Source organism: Astyanax mexicanus, chromosome 25 (assembly GCF_023375975.1).
Source record: "Astyanax mexicanus isolate ESR-SI-001 chromosome 25, AstMex3_surface, whole genome shotgun sequence".
In the NCBI taxonomy this organism is placed as follows: domain Eukaryota; kingdom Metazoa; phylum Chordata; class Actinopteri; order Characiformes; family Acestrorhamphidae; genus Astyanax; species Astyanax mexicanus.
In genome coordinates this window covers 23313180-23334113 of record NC_064432.1, presented here as the reverse complement: position 1 = coordinate 23334113, position 20934 = coordinate 23313180, and the positions used below count along the sequence as shown (strand labels likewise).

The 20934-nt window shown below is 34.8% G+C and overlaps 1 protein-coding gene across 1 annotated transcript; it reads right to left on the bottom strand.

Annotated features, from left to right (window-relative positions):
* Window positions 1-578: 578 nt before the first annotated feature.
* Window positions 579-20121, bottom strand: LOC107196868 (uncharacterized). The gene is made up of 11 exons (XM_049472400.1): window positions 19830-20121; window positions 18359-18685; window positions 17121-17423; window positions 12310-12531; window positions 10449-10769; window positions 9120-9419; window positions 7989-8096; window positions 7387-7437; window positions 2203-2541; window positions 1335-1703; window positions 579-721 (listed from the first exon to the last, which is right to left on the bottom strand). Exons 1-11 carry the CDS (start codon window positions 19870-19872, stop codon window positions 579-581), a joined length of 2526 nt encoding a protein of 841 aa, XP_049328357.1. The 5' UTR covers window positions 19873-20121.
* Window positions 20122-20934: the final 813 nt, after the last annotated feature.

Here is a 20934-nt window from a genome sequence, read left to right as displayed (position 1 = left end):
ACACTGAAGTGTTTAACCTTGTCATCAGACCTTGAGAGGTCATCAGGAAGAACACAGTGACATAATTTTCAGCAGATATTGATTCTTTTTTATTTTGTGTGAATAACCTTTAACTTCTTGCTAGGAAAAACTTTGAGAATTTAAAAAAAAAAAAATACTTACTTTCTAAACACAGAACATCCATTATTTCAGCACCACAGACACATGTTAAAAGACTGTCTGCATTTCTCTGTACATTTCAACTACACATGCTCTAACCTGCTGTAACTGCATACAGTGTTTATATACATTTATGGGGGACATAAACTTGTCTCTCTGTCTGCATAATAATATCACTACTACCTGAGTTAGAAATCATGGAAAATGTACCATTAATGAAGCTTAATTTTTGCTTAAACTCCTAAAAAAAGACACCCGCCCAAACTGCCTATACTGTGATTTACAGGAGAAATATGTGTACTGTAGTATTTTGATTGTGATGCTTTGCAGATATACAGTAAGATGCTGTACACAGTTTATACAGTATGTATGTCTTTATTATACAGTAGTGAAGATTGTGTTCTGCTATCAGAAGCACATTAGCAGTTAGCGGTGTTAGCTGTGGCTCTTCTGGGGGTGAAGTGATAAAGCAGGATGGCAACAGTAGCCACGCCCACCAAAGCGGAAAGCACCAATCGGACCATCATCTCCACTGAGTCACAGCAACGGACACTGGGGCAATCTGAGAGAGAGAGAGAGAGTGAATATTAATAAATTGATTAACTGATTATTCTTATCCTGATGTTCCTGAACAAAAGGTAATGCATTTTCTGCTTTTTGATTCTTCAGGGGTTCTTCAGTAAGAGCAGAGGTTCTGTGCAGAACTATGACCTTTTAAAGAACCATCTGACTGCTTAAATTCTTTTCTGGTTAGAAGGTTCTGCTTTGTTTTTCTCTAAAACGTTTATTATTTATTATTTTTGCGCACAGAACGAGCTTTTACGCACGGCCCTATTTTTAACGGAATACGTGTTTACGCATGATGCGCACTTTTACGCAGGAAGCGCACTTTTAGGCACAGAAGGAGTTTTAAGCACGGGATATGTTTTTACGCATGACGTTCACTTTTACGCACAGAAGGAGTTTTACGCACGGAATATGGTTTTACGCACGGAGCGCACTTTTACGCACGGAGCGCACTTTTACGCACGGAGCGCACTTTTACGCACGGAGCACACTTTTACGCACGGCATTAGCTTGCATGCAAAGGGAAAAATGAAGATGCCGAAAGGGAAACCCTAAAGGACCCTTTGAGATTATCAAAGGGACACTTGGATTTATCTGAAGGAACAAACACTTGGAGATGCCCAAAAACGTCTTCACCTTTCTGTTACCAGCAAACAAGTAAAAGTCACTCTGTTGTAACTTACCTGTATTAAAATTACAGAGTTGTGTGATGTTGAGCTCAGAGGTTTGATTGCTGACGGGATTATCAGACACACAGGTGTAAGTGTAGCAGTTTGGGAGGGTTCTGTTCAGAGGAAGATGAAGACTGGAATCACTGGAATCTGCTCTACTGATACTGGAGATTCTCTCTTTATCTTCATACCAGGATAAACTCACATCCTCCCCGTTCTCCACAGAACACACAGGAGAACATGAGCCTCTGGGAAGAGCTGAACGTCTTTCAGCTCGAGTTCTTATGACCGGCTTTGGGGCTGGAGCTGTGAATCACAAAATCACATACAAACTGAGTAGAAATTAGAACTGTTGTACTACTCTTGATTTTTTTATAAATACACCCTACAAAAAGATTAAATAAATAGTAACACCCCAAAATATATTTTTTTCTAATGACATATTGTCTGTATGAATGTAATGATGATGTATGTACGTTATTACAATATTCAAGAGAGAACATACGTTGACTGGGGAAAAGTTTTAGGGGCATTGAGTAAGAAATAAAACATTGATTGTAAATAATATTAAAAAGAGTTTCCAGGAGGGGGTCGTGTCTCATTTCAGAAGAAATAGAATCATTTAGATTTCAACCAGACACACAAACTATTATATACAGTGGACAGGTGTGATTCACTCCAGTTTTAACCCTGTTGTTGTTTTAAGGTTAAGTGAGTCTCTAAAAGGGTTTAACTACACCCATAGCTGTTTCATTTTCCTACTCAGTCTGCAGAACCTATAAAAGAAGATAATATATTTACTCACCATAAACTTTAACACTGAATCTCCAGTCTGATTTTGTTCCAGTAATGATGTTTAATGTATAAACTCCAGAATCTTCTCTGCTGATGTTTCTGATGGTTAAAGATCCACTGCTTCTGATCAGCTGCAGTCTGTCTCTGAATCTGTCTGTATAATAATCTGTAATATCCTCTCCTCTAATGATCAGACTGTTCACTATCTTTATATCTGATTTCTCAGATCTATAGAACCACAGTATGTGAGCTTCACTCTGAACTCCAGTTAATCCAGTATGGAGGGTTACAGTGTTTCCCTCCAGCTCCTGCAGTTTAACCACCTCTTCTCCAGCTGTGAACAGCACACCTGAAACAACACAGTGAATCTGCTTCAGTATAAATCATCACATGATCATGGACATGATCAATAATTTTATAAAGTATTATTAAAAAGAAATGTTATTATCATACACAAAACATCAGCTTCTGAAGGTTAATAAAGCTTAATAATTAATGCACCAAATCTCAATCAGCCATGGTTACCAGCCGGATAACTGAGGTGTAACTGGTGGGGTAGGTGTGACAGCCGGCCCGAGCACATGGCCACTCAGCACCAAACATGAGTTTGGAGTTTGATTTAAATCAGCTCACCTGTGGTGAAGATGAGGAAACAGAGGAAAGCTCTCCTGCTGGAATCCATTACTTAAAAATGCTGAGGAGTTTCTCGGTTTCTGAGGGTCTCAGTGCTGCTCTGTGGGGTCCGGTTCTCTCTCTCTTATCTACTGTCAGTGTTTAAAGCAGGAAGTGGCTGAATGAGCTGTGAGATATGTGTTGGTCTAGGGCAGTGGTTCTCAAACCTCATCCTGCACATTTTACTGAGCATCTCTCAATACTGTATTAATACGATACATATTACACATAATTACAAATTATATCATGATACTGTGATACTTAATATATCACAATTAAATGCTCTACAGGGCTTTACAGAGTTACAGAAATTCTATGAAAATCTGTCAATGTAATAAGATACATAAGATAAATTAAAATCTTCACTTTTTAATGTAATAGAGTTTAACACATGTAATTCATTTACACTGTCAGAATAAATACACCAAATGGACATTTCACAAATGGATTGATTTTGTTGCTGAGCACACACACGCCACACACGGATTGGTTGGTCGTCTCCACCAGGATACATTAAAAATTAAACATTTAGTTATTATTATAAAAATGTCAAGCTATTTATTTATTTATTTATTTGTGTCTAAAAATTTCCTTCTACCCAGTGATCATGGGATAAGAAAATAATCAGTGACATCACAATCTTTACACTTTTTTTTATTTTCAAGAGACTGAAAACACTTTCTGCTGCATTTTCAGTTAATTTTATTTAAGAATATTAATTCCACTCACGGTGTCCCCATATTTAGATGAAAATCTAAATGTCTGTAACTCTACATCAATCAGGTTTTGAACAAATGCCAATTTTCTCTAAAATTATCCACACTATTCTGCAGCTTACCTGCGAGCAAGTGAAAATAAAACGCGTCAGACAATAAATACAAGCTTTTATAGATGTGTAGGAGGTGATAGTTGAACAGGATGCACTATGATTTGATGGGTCTAATATGGAAGCTGATGTTTCTTGTAAATATGTTAAATAAATATGTAAGAATAATGATCAAAATAAAAAAAAAAACACACTGTTCCCATTACTTTCGTTTTATCGCTTTATTGTCTTGACATTGAACAACAACATGAGCAGAAGCCATGCAAGAAACTGTACCATCCACAATCAAACCTCTTTTCATATGTAAACCAAATAAATACATATAAAAAGTATAAAAATATAAAATGAACTAATACCATCAGAATTAAAAAGGCAGTGTTAGTCATTTGATGAACACGGGGTGGCGCTGTAAAACAGTAATGGGCATAAGCCAAAGTAAACGTATGTATACAAACAGATCAGCCAAAATATTAAAACCACTGAAAAGTGACATGAATATCATTAATATTCTGCCAGTAATCAATTAAAGGGCAACCACTGAATAAGAACAGGGTCATGAGGGAAATCTACATAATATTATGCAGGTGGGTTTAATGTTATGGCTGATCAGTGTATGTCAATACAAAAGGCATGATCAATACTAATGTTAGAACACTTAAAGTCAAATACAAAAATACAATAAACAGCTATTACAGCTGATAACTGTAATAGTTTGACCTTAAATTCATTAAACACTAATTTACCACACTTGTAAACGAGAAACCCTTTCAACGTTTACTGCTAAGCTGTACTAAACATTTACACTCTGTATGTTCAAGAAGATTGTGGCTGCTAAGAAATACAGTAAACACATCACATACTTGGTTAGGCTTTAAGTAAAATTAAAATACTGTAAAACAGAAAGAAATATTACACATAAAATACTCTTTTAGGTTCTGTTTTAACCATGCATGACATCCAGTTCCAGAAGCATCATACTGTTGGAGAGGAGCATGTGTGAACACGTCTTCTGGTTAGTTCAGCAGGTATTTCAGTGTAGGCGTAACAAAAACAAGACTACAGGTATTTACACAAACCTCAGCTCCCTTAATGCACTGTAAAGAACAGCTCCAATAATCCAACAAACTTCCCAGAAAAGCATTTCCTATACTGTAGAATAGCAATTCCCCCAAATCAGTGCAGTGACCAGGAACTAATACTAGTAATACACATAATCAATCACTTTAAGACCTCAATAAACCGCTATTCTGGCTGATTGTAATTAAATCCTCAGAGATTTGTTTCAATATCAATAGTATCGATAGTAATTGGTCTCCAGAACACTAGAAGTTGCAGCAAATGGGGAAAAACTAATTGACAAACAGCAAAAACACACCCAGGGTTGTTAAAAACTCGGCATAGAGTTATGTCTCTTATACTGTATGTCCTGAGTACACTCTCCTATAAAAAAAAAACTCTCAGGTGCTACTTTTGAGTAGTGCCCCTCTTAGTGAGAGATCACTGTCTGCTAGACATGCCTCTACAACACACCTAAAGACATTTTGCCCAGTTAACAGACTTTGAGAGGGAGATAATCATTGGACAGAGAAATGCAGATGGTCGTTTTAATTAATTGACAGCTATCCAGACCATCTATCAGCGAATCACTGTTACCATCATTTACAGTGGTGGTAAGTGCTTCAGTCCTGCCTTCCTGCTTATAGTCAATCAAATACGACAGTCAGTCACCCCTAGTAGCAATATGAGGCACACGAACAGCTCAGCAATATGAGCAGGACATGCCACAGTAAACTGGCATTTTTCAGCAGGATAATACTCGTCCGCACACAGCAAGCATTTCCCAAGAATGTCTCCTCCAGACTGCAATACTTGGCCTTGGCCTGCCTAGAACAGACTGCCTGGCCTGTCTGATTTTTTGAAGAAATACATTTCCAATGTTCTGAGGCTGACTGTTTTCTCCATATTCAAAAAAAAAAAAATACTAGATTTTTTTAATGGAGCAAAAAAGTTCCTTTTCTTTGTTGTTTCAGTTTCATTTCTGCTGCTCATGGCCAGCAAGTTTAGACCTGACTAATCTTAAGAAGAAAGCTATTCTTAATCAGTGAATCATCTTCTTTTGAAAGGCTCCATCATTTATTCCACCACTGGCTCCAAGACGGGTGCCTGGAAACTGAATATTGTAACACGCTGCTTTAAAGCTGAGAAGTACTGAGGAGAATGAAACGCAGGGATGAATTAAATCATATCAGATCATTACACCTGAGTACACTGTGTCTTCTGCTCCATTATGGTCCTGTCAAAAATGTGAAAAACAAGACAAATGTTAGAAGACATGATATAAAATACTCCTCAGGGTTACGTCTATTGTGTAGACAAAATAATAAAAAAAACTGTTGCGCTATATAGTGTCAATATGTGAAACAGTGGTTCCTTTTTAAAGGTGATTAAATGTAAAACAATACAATGAGTACCTACAAAAGCAATTAAATACATATTATTTAAACAAAATATAAAATATAATTAGCTTACTACACACAGGCTGCCTAACGAATGAGAAAAATGAGGGCAGCCTAATATTACTAAGCCTGTATATGAGCACGGATGCTGTAGTTTGTTGCACATATACATAATTTATGAACACAATAGATGGAGCATTATCTTAAAGAGCACCTTAAAAAAATCAGACTTATAACAGAAACCTTTTAGTGTACTTTAATTTTATTTAAATGAACTTCCTGTTGATATTTTTTAGATGTCCTTTTTAGCAACCGAAAACATATTTGGTAGTAAATGTGAATAAATTCATCAATTTGTGGATTTTAACTGTTTCACAAAGAATATTTATAATACTGACTCATGTATAGGATGTAAATATAACATTGCTTTACACTTTGGAGGCATAGTGGCATTATCGTTGTGTTTTATGAATCTGAAGCCTCTAAAGTCTGTTGAACAAAGTTTTGCACACTGAAGCTTGCAGGAAAGCAAATGCACAGTTCAGCATCTGATTCATGAAGCTATCATACAACATCAAAATGAGCAGAGATATGAGGCCATCAGATAATGATCACATGACCATGTTTACAGAGACTGGTGGCTGTCTTTCTCACACACGCACACACACACCTCTCTGGCTGGTCGATAATACAGAATCTACTGAATATAATTTATTACTTGCTCATTTTGATGTACGGTCGTTTCAGCAGTGAGACATAGAGCAGTTTGCATGTTTTTCGCTATTTTAAACAAACATGGCTGCTGTCATTTTACTCATTTCCCAGCAAAACATGAAACAAGTGTAGTATTTTGAGCTGCGATGTCATGTAGATGCATGAAATGAGTCTTCACTGATACTGTACTTTTGTATGACAGAAAATTGTTTCCAGATGTGATGTTTTTGAGCATATAAGGTGGGATTTTGGAAATTAAAGAGAGCTCAGGATCAGATCAGCATCAACGCTCCCTCACAAGCAAACCCGGGTGCTTGTTATGATGCTGTTATTTGTACTAATTAGTCTTTTCTGTAATAAATTTTCTTTTATACACAAATACAGAATCAGCAAAGACTTATTTCATGCATCTACATGACATCGCAGCTCAAGATACTACACAAGCAACATAAAAAGCACAAGCCTTATAAAATTCACACACACATGATCAGTCAAGAAAAATGCAAGAAGCTAAAAGCAAGCTAACCTTGTTCCAGTGATGAACACAGCATTGCAGGGAGGCAGACAGGACAATTTACTGCACATAATAAAACAGTTAGTCTTACCATGGGTTGTACCCTTTTTGCAAAAATCACTCTTTCAGCATAAACTATTTCTTCTTCTATGGGCGCCTGAACTGTTTAACAATAAACAACAGATGACTTTAAACTAACCATTTCAATTTTATAGAAACATTATACTAAACTGTATTCACACTGTTATACTGTAGCTGTACACTAACTTCTGTACACTGTATCACAGTGTCATATCCTCAGTTTTGTCCCATAAAAAGGTATGGGACAATCACTTTTGTGAGATATAGTATATGTTTCTATAATAATATTCCAATTATATTCTAACATAATATTTATGCTATCGATGCTCCCTATTGCTGATGCCAGTACATGTGAAACAAGTTCTTAATGTGGACTACAAACACAATACTGAGAGATTCTGTTATCATGTGTAATCAGTACACCTGTACAGCACTTTAATGATATAACATTACTAAATAACTATATAAACTATATAAATAAAATAACTTTAATGATATAACATTAATGATAAAAGCAGTATAAAAATACTTGCCTGTTGATCTTTCTTTAGAGGATTTTAGATGGCACAGATAAATGACTACAGCTATCACTACCAGTAGCAGCAGTACAGGTATCAGCCAGAAAAAAAGGTGACTGGGTTCTGTAATAGACAAGGAGAAGAAAAAAAAAAAAAAATATATATATATATATATATATATATATATATTTTTTTTTTTTTTTTTTTTTTTACATTTACTTTGACTTTTATTTGACTCCAGACAGTATGACCCCATGACATTTATGTTTTATCAACTCAACTTCATTTCATTTGTTAATGTTCCTGTATTAAAAAGAGACATCATAAGCGACATATCGAAAAAAAAAGAAAGAAAATAATGTGATTTCTTACAGGTATCCGTTTAGATTGTCATAATCTATCAGAATACAGGGTCTGTTAGTGTATGGGGGTGTCAGTACATATTTTTGAGTGGAGCATTAGTAAGAAAAGTACACTAAGAGCAACATTTGCTGACAACATCTTGTCCAGGGATGTCAATACACTGTTCAACAAGACAATGCAAAATCACATGCTGCACACATTACAAAGACATGGCTCAGAAAGGAGTGTGTTCAGGTACTGGACTGGCCTGCCTGCACGTCTCACCTGTTCCCAATACAGAATGTGTGGAGAATTTTGAAATAAAAAATAAGACATTGATGATCCTGTAATGTTAGACACATTAAAAGACACCTGACTTTTTAGAATTGTGTAGATGTAGTTCCAAATCACAGTCCTGAAGGATCCTTTACTGTATACAGATGAGTTATTAAGTTTTAGAATAAGCTATCAATTCATTTTGAGCAGGGAAAACACAAACATATGCAGGGCAGAAGATATTCCATGACCAGTACTGGGAATTATTAGATTGTTAGATAAAAAGCAACTAGAACTTTTCCCCCAAAATTGCTACAATTACGAGTTTATGTAGCAAATGCTCAGTGAAAATGTTATAACTCTTCAGTGATAATAAAATGTAATAGTTTCCACTCGATTAACTACATATTCCTTCATAAGTTCCCTGATCAGCTTAATGAGGTGGAAAAGACTCCAGATGTTTAAACAGATTTTTTAGAATTAATGAAATATAAATGAATTAGACAAGAGAAAAATAAAATCACGTACTTGTTTCATCTGTGGAAGAACAGTGAGAGGTTGTATTGAGCTGTATTGTCTGGTTGATGATGGGATTTGCTGCTACACAGCTGTAGATGCTTTTATCATCCTGTTCAACATTCAGTGGTAATGAGAGAATGCTTTTATCATGATCACTGATGTTGGAGTATTGATGGCTCCCATTGTACCAGGAGAGAGTCACCCTAAACCCATTCCTCACAGAACACACCACAGAACATCCTGGACTTGACTTAGACACTGACCGGCTTTCTGGAGACCATCTGGTTATGTTAGGTACAGGTAATGTAGCTGCAAAACAGAATAAACTACTGTTAGCATTTATTTCATGATCTTAGAGCTTCATCACCAACATTCCTTCTTAAATCAGCCAAATATGTAATGTTTTATAGTTTCCATATGTTCATTATACAGGAATTCAATATTATACAAAGAAAATTTGGCTATATATATATATATATATATATATATATATATATATATATATATATATATATTTTTTTTTTTTTTTTTTTAAAGATAAATTCATTGTTATATGAATAAGTGATAGTAAACTATTGTTTAAATTTACAAACCTGCAGCAAACTATAATGTTATAACATGCTAAATACCAAATACCATGTGCTGCTACTATCTCTGATCAATATTGAATTATGGCTACTATTAGCTAAAAACACACAGTCAATCCCGTCATATGGTGCAGATCAGTGGTGTGCACTTACAGATTGTGAACGTTTGTATCTAGGAATAATCCTAGATACATCAATCATAATTCTGTTAGTTTAACTGTATGTATAATTTACAGGAAAGCTAAATAGATCTATACTGTATTAAAATGTGGATTGCCTTTTCACCCTGTTAATTTCAAACCTGTTATGCTGAGATTTTAAGCCATATTATTTACACCTTTAATCAGACATCTACTAAAGTTTCACATAAAAATACCAGGATCTCAAAAGGAAAACCCCTCCAGACAGCAGACTCTTACTCATGCTTCCAGAAACAAACTAAACAGCAGCAACCCAGAGACTAAAGGGATTACAGAGAAGAAGCTCTTTATATTATACTCAATGATGAGCCACAGCCAGTAGGGGCATTTAGAGTCTATTTACCATCTGCTATGAATAATGCATTTTAATTCAGCGTATTCCTGTATATATATTTGCTTATTGTTTAATGTTTCCACTTACATTTAAACAGTCACAGCAGTTACTTAATAATACGCCTTCAGATTAATTGTTTAAATACAAATCTGTAGTTTAAAGATTTAAAGATAACCTGTTTACTGTTTACAGATTTTTAATTTCATGTTTTACTCACCATAAACAGTCACACTGAAGTATTTGATTGAGGTGTGTTTGCTGATGAACACTACTTTATAAAGTCCAGTATCTGTGGTTCTGATGTTGCTGATGATCAGAGATCCGGTCAGTGAGTTCAGCTGCAGTCTGTCTCTGAATTTCTCATCAATAAAGATTTCATTGTTTAAAAGTCGTGCTATACGAGTTCCTTCAGTTCCAAAAGTCCACAGTATTATATCATCCCTCTTTATTTCAGTCCAGTCAGTCTTCAGAGTTACAGTTTCTCCTTCTGTAGCTTCTAATGTCTCCTCTTCATCTCCAACAGCTGCTGCTCTCACATCTGAATCACATTAAGCCTGAATTAAGACATATAAATGGCTCATACTTTATTAAATTTTCTCTGATTGTCAGGAAAATTGATAGTCAACAAGTTTTGTCTCATGTTTTGGAGATGTTCTGACCCAGACTTTAAAATTATTATTTAAATTAAACAACGATGCAACATTTGCCCAGGGGTCTCTCACATAATGAAGGAGTACATGTGGCCTCTTCAGATATAAATTTATATTTATGTGCTAACTGTGTGTAGGTAAACACATCATATTCTCTTTGTCAATTCACGCTAAACTTGTGCAAAATATTGTTTATTTTTTCTTTTTCTTATTGAAAATCAGCTAATAAACATTTTTTTCCCTCTTCCCACAAGTAATGATATACAGGCTTGAGGCAGTTAAACAAGAACTTCTGGAATCAGATACAAGTCAGAACAAGTCAAATTCAAACTGCAAGTCAAATAGCTGACTTTATATGGGAACTGGTAGATACTGAAAATAGTAGACAAAACACATGATGTTTTATTCAGTTTAGAAAAATGAAATTGAAAGATCTCAACTACTTCATTCAGAATGAGAAATTCTTTGTCTGTGTTTTTTCTTGCATCCGTTTTAATAGAAGCTGCAGTTTTTATAGTAAAATCACACATACAGCTTAGATGAATGTTTATAACCTCTGCACAATACTCTATATACTGTTTTAGTTGGGCCCAATTCTTGTTCACACTGGGCTTAAATAGATATTTGTAAAATAATCATCTAACAAAGGCTGTTGTCGTAAAAAAAACAGCATTGTGGATGTTGACTTAGCCAGTCATGATTAACGCATTAACTTGTAGCCATAATACTTCTATTGAAGAACATCTGTGAACATACAATCCTTCTCATTCGCTATGTTTTAATACAAATGAGTGTAATGTGACATTGTATATCATTGCCATCAAATTTTAAGCAATTTGTTTTAATTCTACAATCTTGTAAGCTTCTTTTTAATTCTATTCAACTCTCAATTTATATATAACAGAAATGTAAAGACTAAAACAAAGTTGTCAAAGGTATAAAGAATCATCACTTGATGTAAAGAACATTTGACATATCTGTTTTTGCAAATAAATTATTCAAATGTTCTTCAAACGTTTCTTTAAGGGCTGCCACAGAATAAACACTTTTTTTAAAATACACATGACAAGAACCTTTATATCAAGTGATCATTCTCTAGACTTTTGAAAGCTTCTTTTCAGTGTTCACATTTCCATTATAAACATGTTCTTCACCCAATGTGGTCCTTCTGTCGGTCGAATCAGTAGAAGAACCCTTTGATTAACATATGTTTTAGTGTACTGTACTGAAACTGCACTGTACTGTTAAGGGCTCCACCATGATTCAGCAAGCCAGTCTGATCAAACCAGCGTTATTTCCTTTTTTGACTAACATAAAATAATTAAGAAAGCATTTTCAAGGTATATAAAAGTGTTTTGGACGTTTAGGACACAGTTAAAGGTTTGCTGGTGTGTAAAGTAAACGTTAAAGCTGTAAATCAGGTCTTACCATTACAGAAGATTAGTGGAAACAAAAGAAAGAGAAGAATCCTGAAGAAATGTTCGCAGCAGAAGATCCACATTAGTCCGCTCTTTTTATACTGGGGATGCTGGATCCAGTGGGTGAAGAAAATGCTTATTATTTGCTTATTATTATTGGTGACCAACACATGACTAGTTCTATTAACAGCAGAGAAGAGCAGTGAAAGACGTGAGGTACCGCGGTCCCGCCATCAGCACTTGTGATGTGTGCGTCTTAACCGCCGCCTTACGGTCGCCGCGTGCTCATCGGAGCAGGAGGGAGAAGGGCTCGCGCTTCGTGTTTAGAGACTGAAAATGTGTCTGAGTCCCAGATTTCTGCGAGCCTCACACTGGAGGTCTGCAGACAGACAAAAGCTGGACAGTACATCCTCCAGTTTCACTTGCATGCTGTGGGTTGTTGTAGTTAACCCAGAAAAGCCTTTACTCAAGTGAAAGTGTAAAAGTATTGGTTTCAAACCTACTTAAAGTATAAAAGTAAAAGTAATGTTAGAAAAATAAAGCCATTAAAAACAAAAGCTAAGGCCACGCCCACAGAGTACTTATAGTGCACTACTCCCCCCCCTCCCCTTCTCTAAAAGCCAAATTGACTATAATATTATATTAAAATGTTAATGGTGATTTAATTTGTGATGCACTAGTCTTCCTGTTTCTGATGCACATATGCTCATTAAAAACGTATGTACACTGCCTGACCAAAAAAATAAAGTCTCCACCTGGATGTAAATAAGTAAATGATGTGGGGTTGGTTGATGCTGCAGTTGGTCTGCAGGTTTAGGTTCAGCAACAGTATGTGCTGAAAGAATGAGGTCAGCTGACTCTACCTGAATATACTGAATATAGACCAGGTTATTCCATCAATGGATTATTTCTTCCCTGATGGCACGGCCATATTCCAAGATTAACAATGTCAGGATTCATGGTGCTGGAATTGTGAAAGAGTTCAGGGTTCAGGGAGCATGAGCTCATCATTTATCATTTTCACACATGGATTGAGAGAGAGTTCACCACAGAGTCCAGATCTTAACCTCATTGAGAATCTTTGGGATGTGCTGGAGAAGACTTTGTGCAGCGGTCAGACTCTACCATCATCAATGCAACACTGGATCAAAATAAATCTTTTGACAAGCTTATTGAAACAAAGCCACAGCAATTGCGTGCCTTAATCAAATCGGTAGGCAGTCTAACAAAATATTAGAATGTGTGACCTTTTTTTGGTGGGGACTTTTTTTTCAGATCCATCTGTAATCTTGCTGCAGTCTTGTCTTGAAACACGTCTTTGTTCATAGCTTCTGTCTTCCCACGTGCTGAAGCTGTTCCTTTTTGTAATGCGGAAGAAGTGAAACTTGACACTCTACCCTTCTATTCACCAGATCTTCACACTGTGTAATCACATGTGCACTTAGAAATCAAGCCAGTATCAGTACAGCTTTTTCTAAAATATAAATATTACATAAATAAAATATTTTTGAGATCAATTCAGCTGTTTACATAATTCAAAAACATCATATATTCAAATAACATTTATTTAAAACTCACAAACCTTTTTTTTTATATTTTTTATGCATCCCTCAGTTTGGCTGACTGAACTTGTTTTCTATTAATATAGCCAACTATTAGCTGTATAATAAAAATCATTTCCAATACAAAGGTGCTAGATGTAAGTTAAGTGGTTAAGTTTAGTAGTGTTATCACTCAGAGTTAAGAAACATAAGTCTTATTATTATTTTTAGGATTTTCTTAATGTTTTTTTATTGAGTAGTAGTTCACAAGGGTCAGAAGACAGTCATGATTCTCCCCTGGTTCCTCCTGATAAGAGAAAACAAATAATCAGCATATATTAAAGAAATGACTCTCTTATACTCTGATATACCAAAAGCTAAGAGATAGCAGTGTGTATTTATAATGAAGTGTTCACTAAGTGGTGTCTTGGGAATGATCGCAGCTGTATAAGTTGTGAGGTGTTATCTTGTGAGTGAGTTTGAACCCTGTTCAGCCTGCTCGTGGCAAAGGGACATGAATTATAGGAGTTTATTGGAGTGAGGCCTGATAGGGAGTGAAAGATGAATGGGATGTTCCATTACCAAAGATTAGTATTCTTTTGTCTACAGTATCATGTGTGTAGCAGGAAAACATCAAATGTCATAAATCATGGGACATCATGGGACGCCAACATGGGACTAATTCATGTCCTATGACTTATGGCAAAACACAGCTATATATGTTTGTAGAAAAAGCTTCTAGAATCAATGATTGAAATTAAAAGTGTACTAACCTGAGGAAGTAAATATACCATTGCTTTACACTTTTGGTTTTGAATCTGAAGCCTCTAAAGGCCATGGTTTGCACACTGAAGCTTGCAGGAAAGCAAATGCACAGTTCAGCCTCTGATTCATGAAGCTATCATACAATATCAAAATGAGCAAAGATATGAGGTCATCAGATAATGATCACATGACCATGTTTACAGAGACTGGTGGCTGTCTTTCTCACAAACAAATGGGTGTACAAGCAGACACACACACACAGCTGTCCTGGTCGACACTCTCTTTTTGGCTGGTCTATAATACAGAATCTACTCACTGAATATCATTTATCACTTGCTCATTTTGATGTATAGCTGTTTCACCAGTGAGTTTTACACTATTTTGAACACGCATGGTCTCTGTAATTTTACTAATTTCCCAGTAAAACATTAAAACAAGCAACACAAAAAGCACAGGGCTTATAAAATTCACAAAAACACATGATCAGTCAAGAAAAATGCAAGAAGCTAAAAGCAAGCTAACCTTGTTCCTGTGATGAACACGGCATTGCAGGGAGGCAGACAGGACAATTTACTGCATATAATAAAACAGTTAGTCTTACCATGGGTTGTACTCTTTCAGCATAAACTATTTCTTCTTTAGGCGCCTGAACTGTTTAACAATAAACAACAGATCCTTATTATTATTCATAAGGATGCACTGATATCACGTTTTCATATAACAGTGCCAATAAATAATCTACAAAGCAAAAGTGCAAGACGCAAATGACATTGATTATAAAATAATGTTTGCTTATATAATTACAAAGGTGAGATACATTACATTTTTGTGAATATTTTATTTTATCTTTTCATGCAACAACACTGTAGATATGGTACTTTGATACAATGTAAAGTATTTAGTGTACAGCTGAAATATGACACAAACAAGTCACATGACATGGGCAGGCAAAATGGTTAATTGTGCACAGGGGTGTACTCACTTTTGTTCTCAGCGGTTTAGACATTAATTTCTGTGTGTTGAGTTATATTGAGGGCACAGTAAATTCACACATCAAAGTGTCATATCTTCAGTGTTGTCCCATAAAAAGGTATGATAAAATATAAATATAAAATGTGAGGGGTGTACTCCCTTTTGTAAGATACAGTATATGTATATGTAATTATATTCCAATTATATTCTAATATAATATTTATGCTATCAGTGCTCCCTATTGCTGATGTCAATAAGTGCTAGTACTGGTGCTGATACTAATACAGTAACAGTATTGGAGAGATTCTGTTATTATATACAATCAGTACACCTGTACAGCACTTTAATGATATAACATTAATGATAAAAACAGTATAAAAATACTTGCCTGTTGATCTTTCTTTAGAGGATTTTAGATGGCACAGATAAATGACTACAGCTATCACTACCAGTAGCAGCAGTACAGGTATCAGCCAGAAAATAAAGTGAATGGGTTCTGTAATAGACAAGGAGAAAATAAATAAATATATATATATATATATATATATATATATATATATATATATATATATATATATATATATATATATATATATATATTATTTTTTTTACATTTACTTTGACTTTTATTTGACTACAGACAGTATGACCCCATGACATTTATGTTTTATCAACTCAACTTCATTTCATTTGTTAATGTTCCTGTATTAAAAAGAGACATCATAAGTGACATATCGAAAAAAAAAGAAAGAAAATAATGTGATTTCTTACAGGTATCCGTTTAGATTGTCATAATCTATCAAAATACAGGGTCTGTTAGTGTATGGGGGTGTCAGTACATATTTTTGAGTGGAGCATTAGTAAGAAAAGTACACTAAGAGCAACATTTGCTGACAACATCTTGTCCAGGGAAGTCAATACACTGTTCAACAAGACAATGCAAAATCACATGCTGCACACATTACAAAGACATGGCTCAGAAAGGAGTGTGTTCAGGTACTGGACTGGCCTGCCTGCACGTCTCACCTGTTCCCAGTACAGAATGTGTGGAGAATTTTGAAATAAAAAATAAGACATTGATGATCCTGTAATGTTAGACACATTAAAAGACACCTGACTTTTTAGAATTGTGTAGATGTAGTTCCAAATCACAGTCCTGAAGGATCCTTTACTGTATACAGATGAGTTATTAAGTTTTAGAATAAGCTATCAATTCATTTTGAGCAGGGAAAACACAAACATATGCAGGGCAGAAGATATTCCATGACCAGTACTGGGAATTATTAGATTGTTAGATAAAAAGCAACTAGAACTTTTCCCCCAAAATTGCTACAATTACGAGTTTATGTAGCAAATGCTCAGTGAAAATGTTATAACTCTTCAGTGATAATAAAATGTAATAGTTTCCACTCGATTAACTACATATTCCTTCATAAGTTCCCTGATCAGCTTAATGAGGTGGAAAAGACTCCAGATGTTTAAACAGTTTTTAGTATAAATGAAATATAAATGAATTAGACAAGAGAAAAATAAAATCACGTACTTGTTTTATCTGTGGAAGAACAGTGAAAGGTTGTATTGAGCTGTACTGTCTGGTTGATGATGGGATTTGCTGCTACACAGCTGTAGATGCTTTTATCATACTGTTCAACATTCAGTGGTAATGAGAGAATGCTTTTATCATGATCACTGATGTTGGAGTATTGATGGCTCCCATTGTACCAGGAGAGAGTCACCCTAAACCCATTCCTCACAGAGCACACCACAGAACATCCTGGACTCGGTGACCTAGACACAAACCGGCTTTCTGGAGACCAACGGGTTATGTTAGGTACAGGTAATGTAGCTGCAAAACAGAACAAACTACTGTTAGCATTTATTTCACTATCTTAGAGCTTCATCACCATCATTACTTCTTCAATCAGCCAAATATGTAATGTTTTATAGTTTCAATATGTTCATTATACAGGAATTCAATATTATACAAAGAAAATTTGTCTCTCTCTCTCTCTCTCTCTCTCTCTCTCTCTCTCTCTCTCTCTCTCTATATATATATATATATATATATATATATATTTTTTTTTAAAGATAAATTCATTGTTATATGAATAAGTGATAGTAAACTATTGTTTAAATTTACAAACCTCCAGCAAACTACAATGTTATAACATGCTAAATACCAAATACCATGTGCTGCTACTATCTCTGATCAATATTGAATTATGGCTACTATTAGCTAAAAACACAGTCAATCCAGTCATATGGTGCAGATCAGTGGTGTACACTTACAGATTGTGAAGGTTTGTATCTAGGAATAATCCTAGATACATCAATCATAATTCTGTTAGTTTAACTGTATGTATAATTTACAGGAAAGCTAAATAGATCTATACTGTATTAAAATGTGGATTGCCTTTTCACCCTGTTATTTTCAAACCTGTTATGCTGAGATTTTATTATATATTATTTAGATTAGAGAAAATCTATCTGTTAAACTGTTAAAATGTATAATTTACAGGACAGTCAGAAAAGATATATGAAAGCCACAGCCAGTAGGAGCATCTAGAGTCTATTTACCATCTGCCATGAATAATGCATTTTAATTCAGTGTATTCCTGTGTATATATTTGCTTATTGTTTAATGTTTCCACTTACATTTAAACAGTCTGTCTGAGATTTCATAGCAGTTCAAATTAATTGTTTAAATACAAATCTGTAGTTTAAAGATTTAAAGATAACCTGTTTACTGTTTACAGATATTTAATTTCAGCTATTACTCACCATAAACAGTCACACTGAAGTGTTGGATTGAGGTGTATTCACTGCTGAACACTACTTTATAAAGTCCAGTATCTGTGGTTCTGATGTTGCTGATGATCAGAGATCCGGTCAGTGAGTTCAGCTGCAGTCTGTCTCTGAATTTCTCACCATAACCAATGAGGTTTACATTGTTAAAAAGTCGTGCTATACGAGTTCCTTCAGTTCCAAAAGTCCACTGTATCATATCATCCCTCTTTACTGCAGTCCAGTTAGTCTTCAGAGTTACAGTTTCTCCTTCTGTAGCTTCTACTGTCTCCTCTTCATCTCCAACAGCTGCTGCTCTCACATCTGAAACACATTAAACATCAGAAATGTGAAATAAGCAGTGTTCTGCATCCACTCATACTGCATGCATTTTATGCAAATATTTAATTATCACTCATAATCAACGCTAAACCTGTGTGTTACAATTAAATGTAATGCTTTGAAGTATTGTTCCTCGTTTTATAAAGCCTGAAAGATACGTTTCTAATGTTCTAATTGATTTATTCACTATGCATTAGTTTTATTCATTATTAGAAATATATTCTTTATCAGATCTCCAATTAGAGCTGGAGATAATTCATGTGGAATCAGTAATAAAGTAATAGAATGAATACAATACAGTTAATTTAGTCGATATGTAAAAAACAACAATAAAAACACAATTAATCAGCCTAAATAGAATAATAAATAAATAAAAAATATAAAAATATGGTGAAGTAGTGTTTGCAGTAATAATGCTAAATGAGAATAATATAGAGTATAAAGTGTAAAAAAGTACAATTTTAATTTTGGGTTATGGGTTTATTATTCACGGTCTTAGAGTGGGGAGAGGCAATTTAAACATAGTTTATTTTCTAAAGGTTATAAGTGCATAATTGGCAGTACATGGGTTTGTGTGCGATGCAGTTATTGGCAGGTTTATTGCTGCGTGTGAGACTATTAAGGTTAGAGTTAAGAGTTTACTAAGCCACAAATGTATCAAGATCTACTTAAAAACTAAAAAAGCATGACAAACTCTCTGAAAAATATTAATTGTTGTAATTAATTTATAGGACTTCTTTATTACAAAAAAAAGAAACTCAGTTATGTCAGTATAATCAGAATTTATTGCTAAAAATCACCACTTACAGAAAAAAAACAGTAAAAAATTTGCATTATTACGATTAAAAAGTATTTATTCACGATATCCAGAAAAGACGAGTAAATGTACTAAACAGGAAATATTATTGCATAGTAAATAAATCTTTTAGAAATCTCATTTGGGCAAAATAAATTAAACAAAATCTTAATGTGTTACATAAATAACGTAAAAAAAAAATCTTTTACAACATGTAAAACATTAAAATGATTAAATATAAATGTATACGACCTAAAAATATAAATAATCATAAAAATCTAAACAGAAAAGACTGTGTACAGAAACTTGTAGTGCGTTAAGGTTACTCACCGATGATGAAGATAAGAGCTATAAAAAGAGTAGAGTAGGTCATTGTTTTCTTGCGAGGTGAACGACCAGCAATAATCTGGAGTTAATAATCTGTATAATAGGGATAGATTTGTCAGTCCTCCAAAATTGCGGTTTAAAAAATACACCTATGCGTTCCCTACATGTGAGTGTATGCCTCACAAGTGATATTTTATTATATATACACATATACACACACACAAAGACTTCATAACCATCAGACACCTCAGGGTCCAGCCCACCCAGAGGAAAGAGGAGTGTGTCAAACGCAAATTTGACATTTACACATATATATACAGGCTGGGGGTCTTCAACTTTTTGTCTGTAGCGATGCAGTCCCATACATAACCATCAGGGGTGAACAATGAGGACGAAAAAGCGGCGTGATGTGAGATAAAGTTAGATATTCCGTTATCAATGTGGAACATGACAAATTCAGCTTGACTGATCTTATTTTCCCCAGGCTAAGTAGTAGTGTGGTTTATTGATTCCCGGTGGACCTGTCCCTTGCTTGGCCTCACTCTGCCTCCAGTCTTACGTCATGTGAACACAGTCTGCAGTGTTTATATTTATATATCCTGATAATGATAAAATAAAAACATATGAGGACAGTAACAACTATACCATCCGGACTGAAGCAACAGAAGGGCTCAGAAATATTCAATAGTGGTTAATAATGGTTGTACATCAGACCAATACACTAAATAAAGGTTTATGAGGATTGATTTGGGGTTAGAATTGGGCCATAAGGGGTATAAGAAGTAAACTTTAATGAGTTAACTTTGCTCCATATTGTGAGTAAATATTAAATGAACAGCTAAGGCAATGGTAAAGTTTACTTAACATGTGTTAGTACATTACATACATAAGTCCATCTTCCCTATTGGTTCCTGGCATCATTTATTTGCATAAAGGGCATATTCACCTGGAACTCAACATCAGTGTGTAGCCTTGGCGACCACAGTTACCTTCCTTTTGGGGTTAATACTTAATAAAGAGCAGTGAGGCACTTATTAGTCACTCAGTAATGCTAATTTTTACTCAGAGGAGATTAGCTTCTGTTTTTGCTTCTTAATATATGATACAA

What these genes read in the sequence shown, in the direction of transcription:
- LOC107196868 (XM_049472400.1), bottom strand. Translation starts at nt 19,872, where the DNA reads ATGACCTACTCTACTCTTTTTATAGCTCTTATCTTCATCATCG. An exon ending in TTCTTCCACAGATGAAACAA is followed by an intron (nt 8,097 to 9,119) that starts GTACGTGATTTT and finishes TGTCTATTACAG; the next exon opens with AACCCAGTCACCTTTTTTTC. An exon ending in GTTTTTGGGCATCTCCAAGT is followed by an intron (nt 722 to 1,334) that starts GTTTGTTCCTTC and finishes TCTCTCTCTCAG; the next exon opens with ATTGCCCCAGTGTCCGTTGC.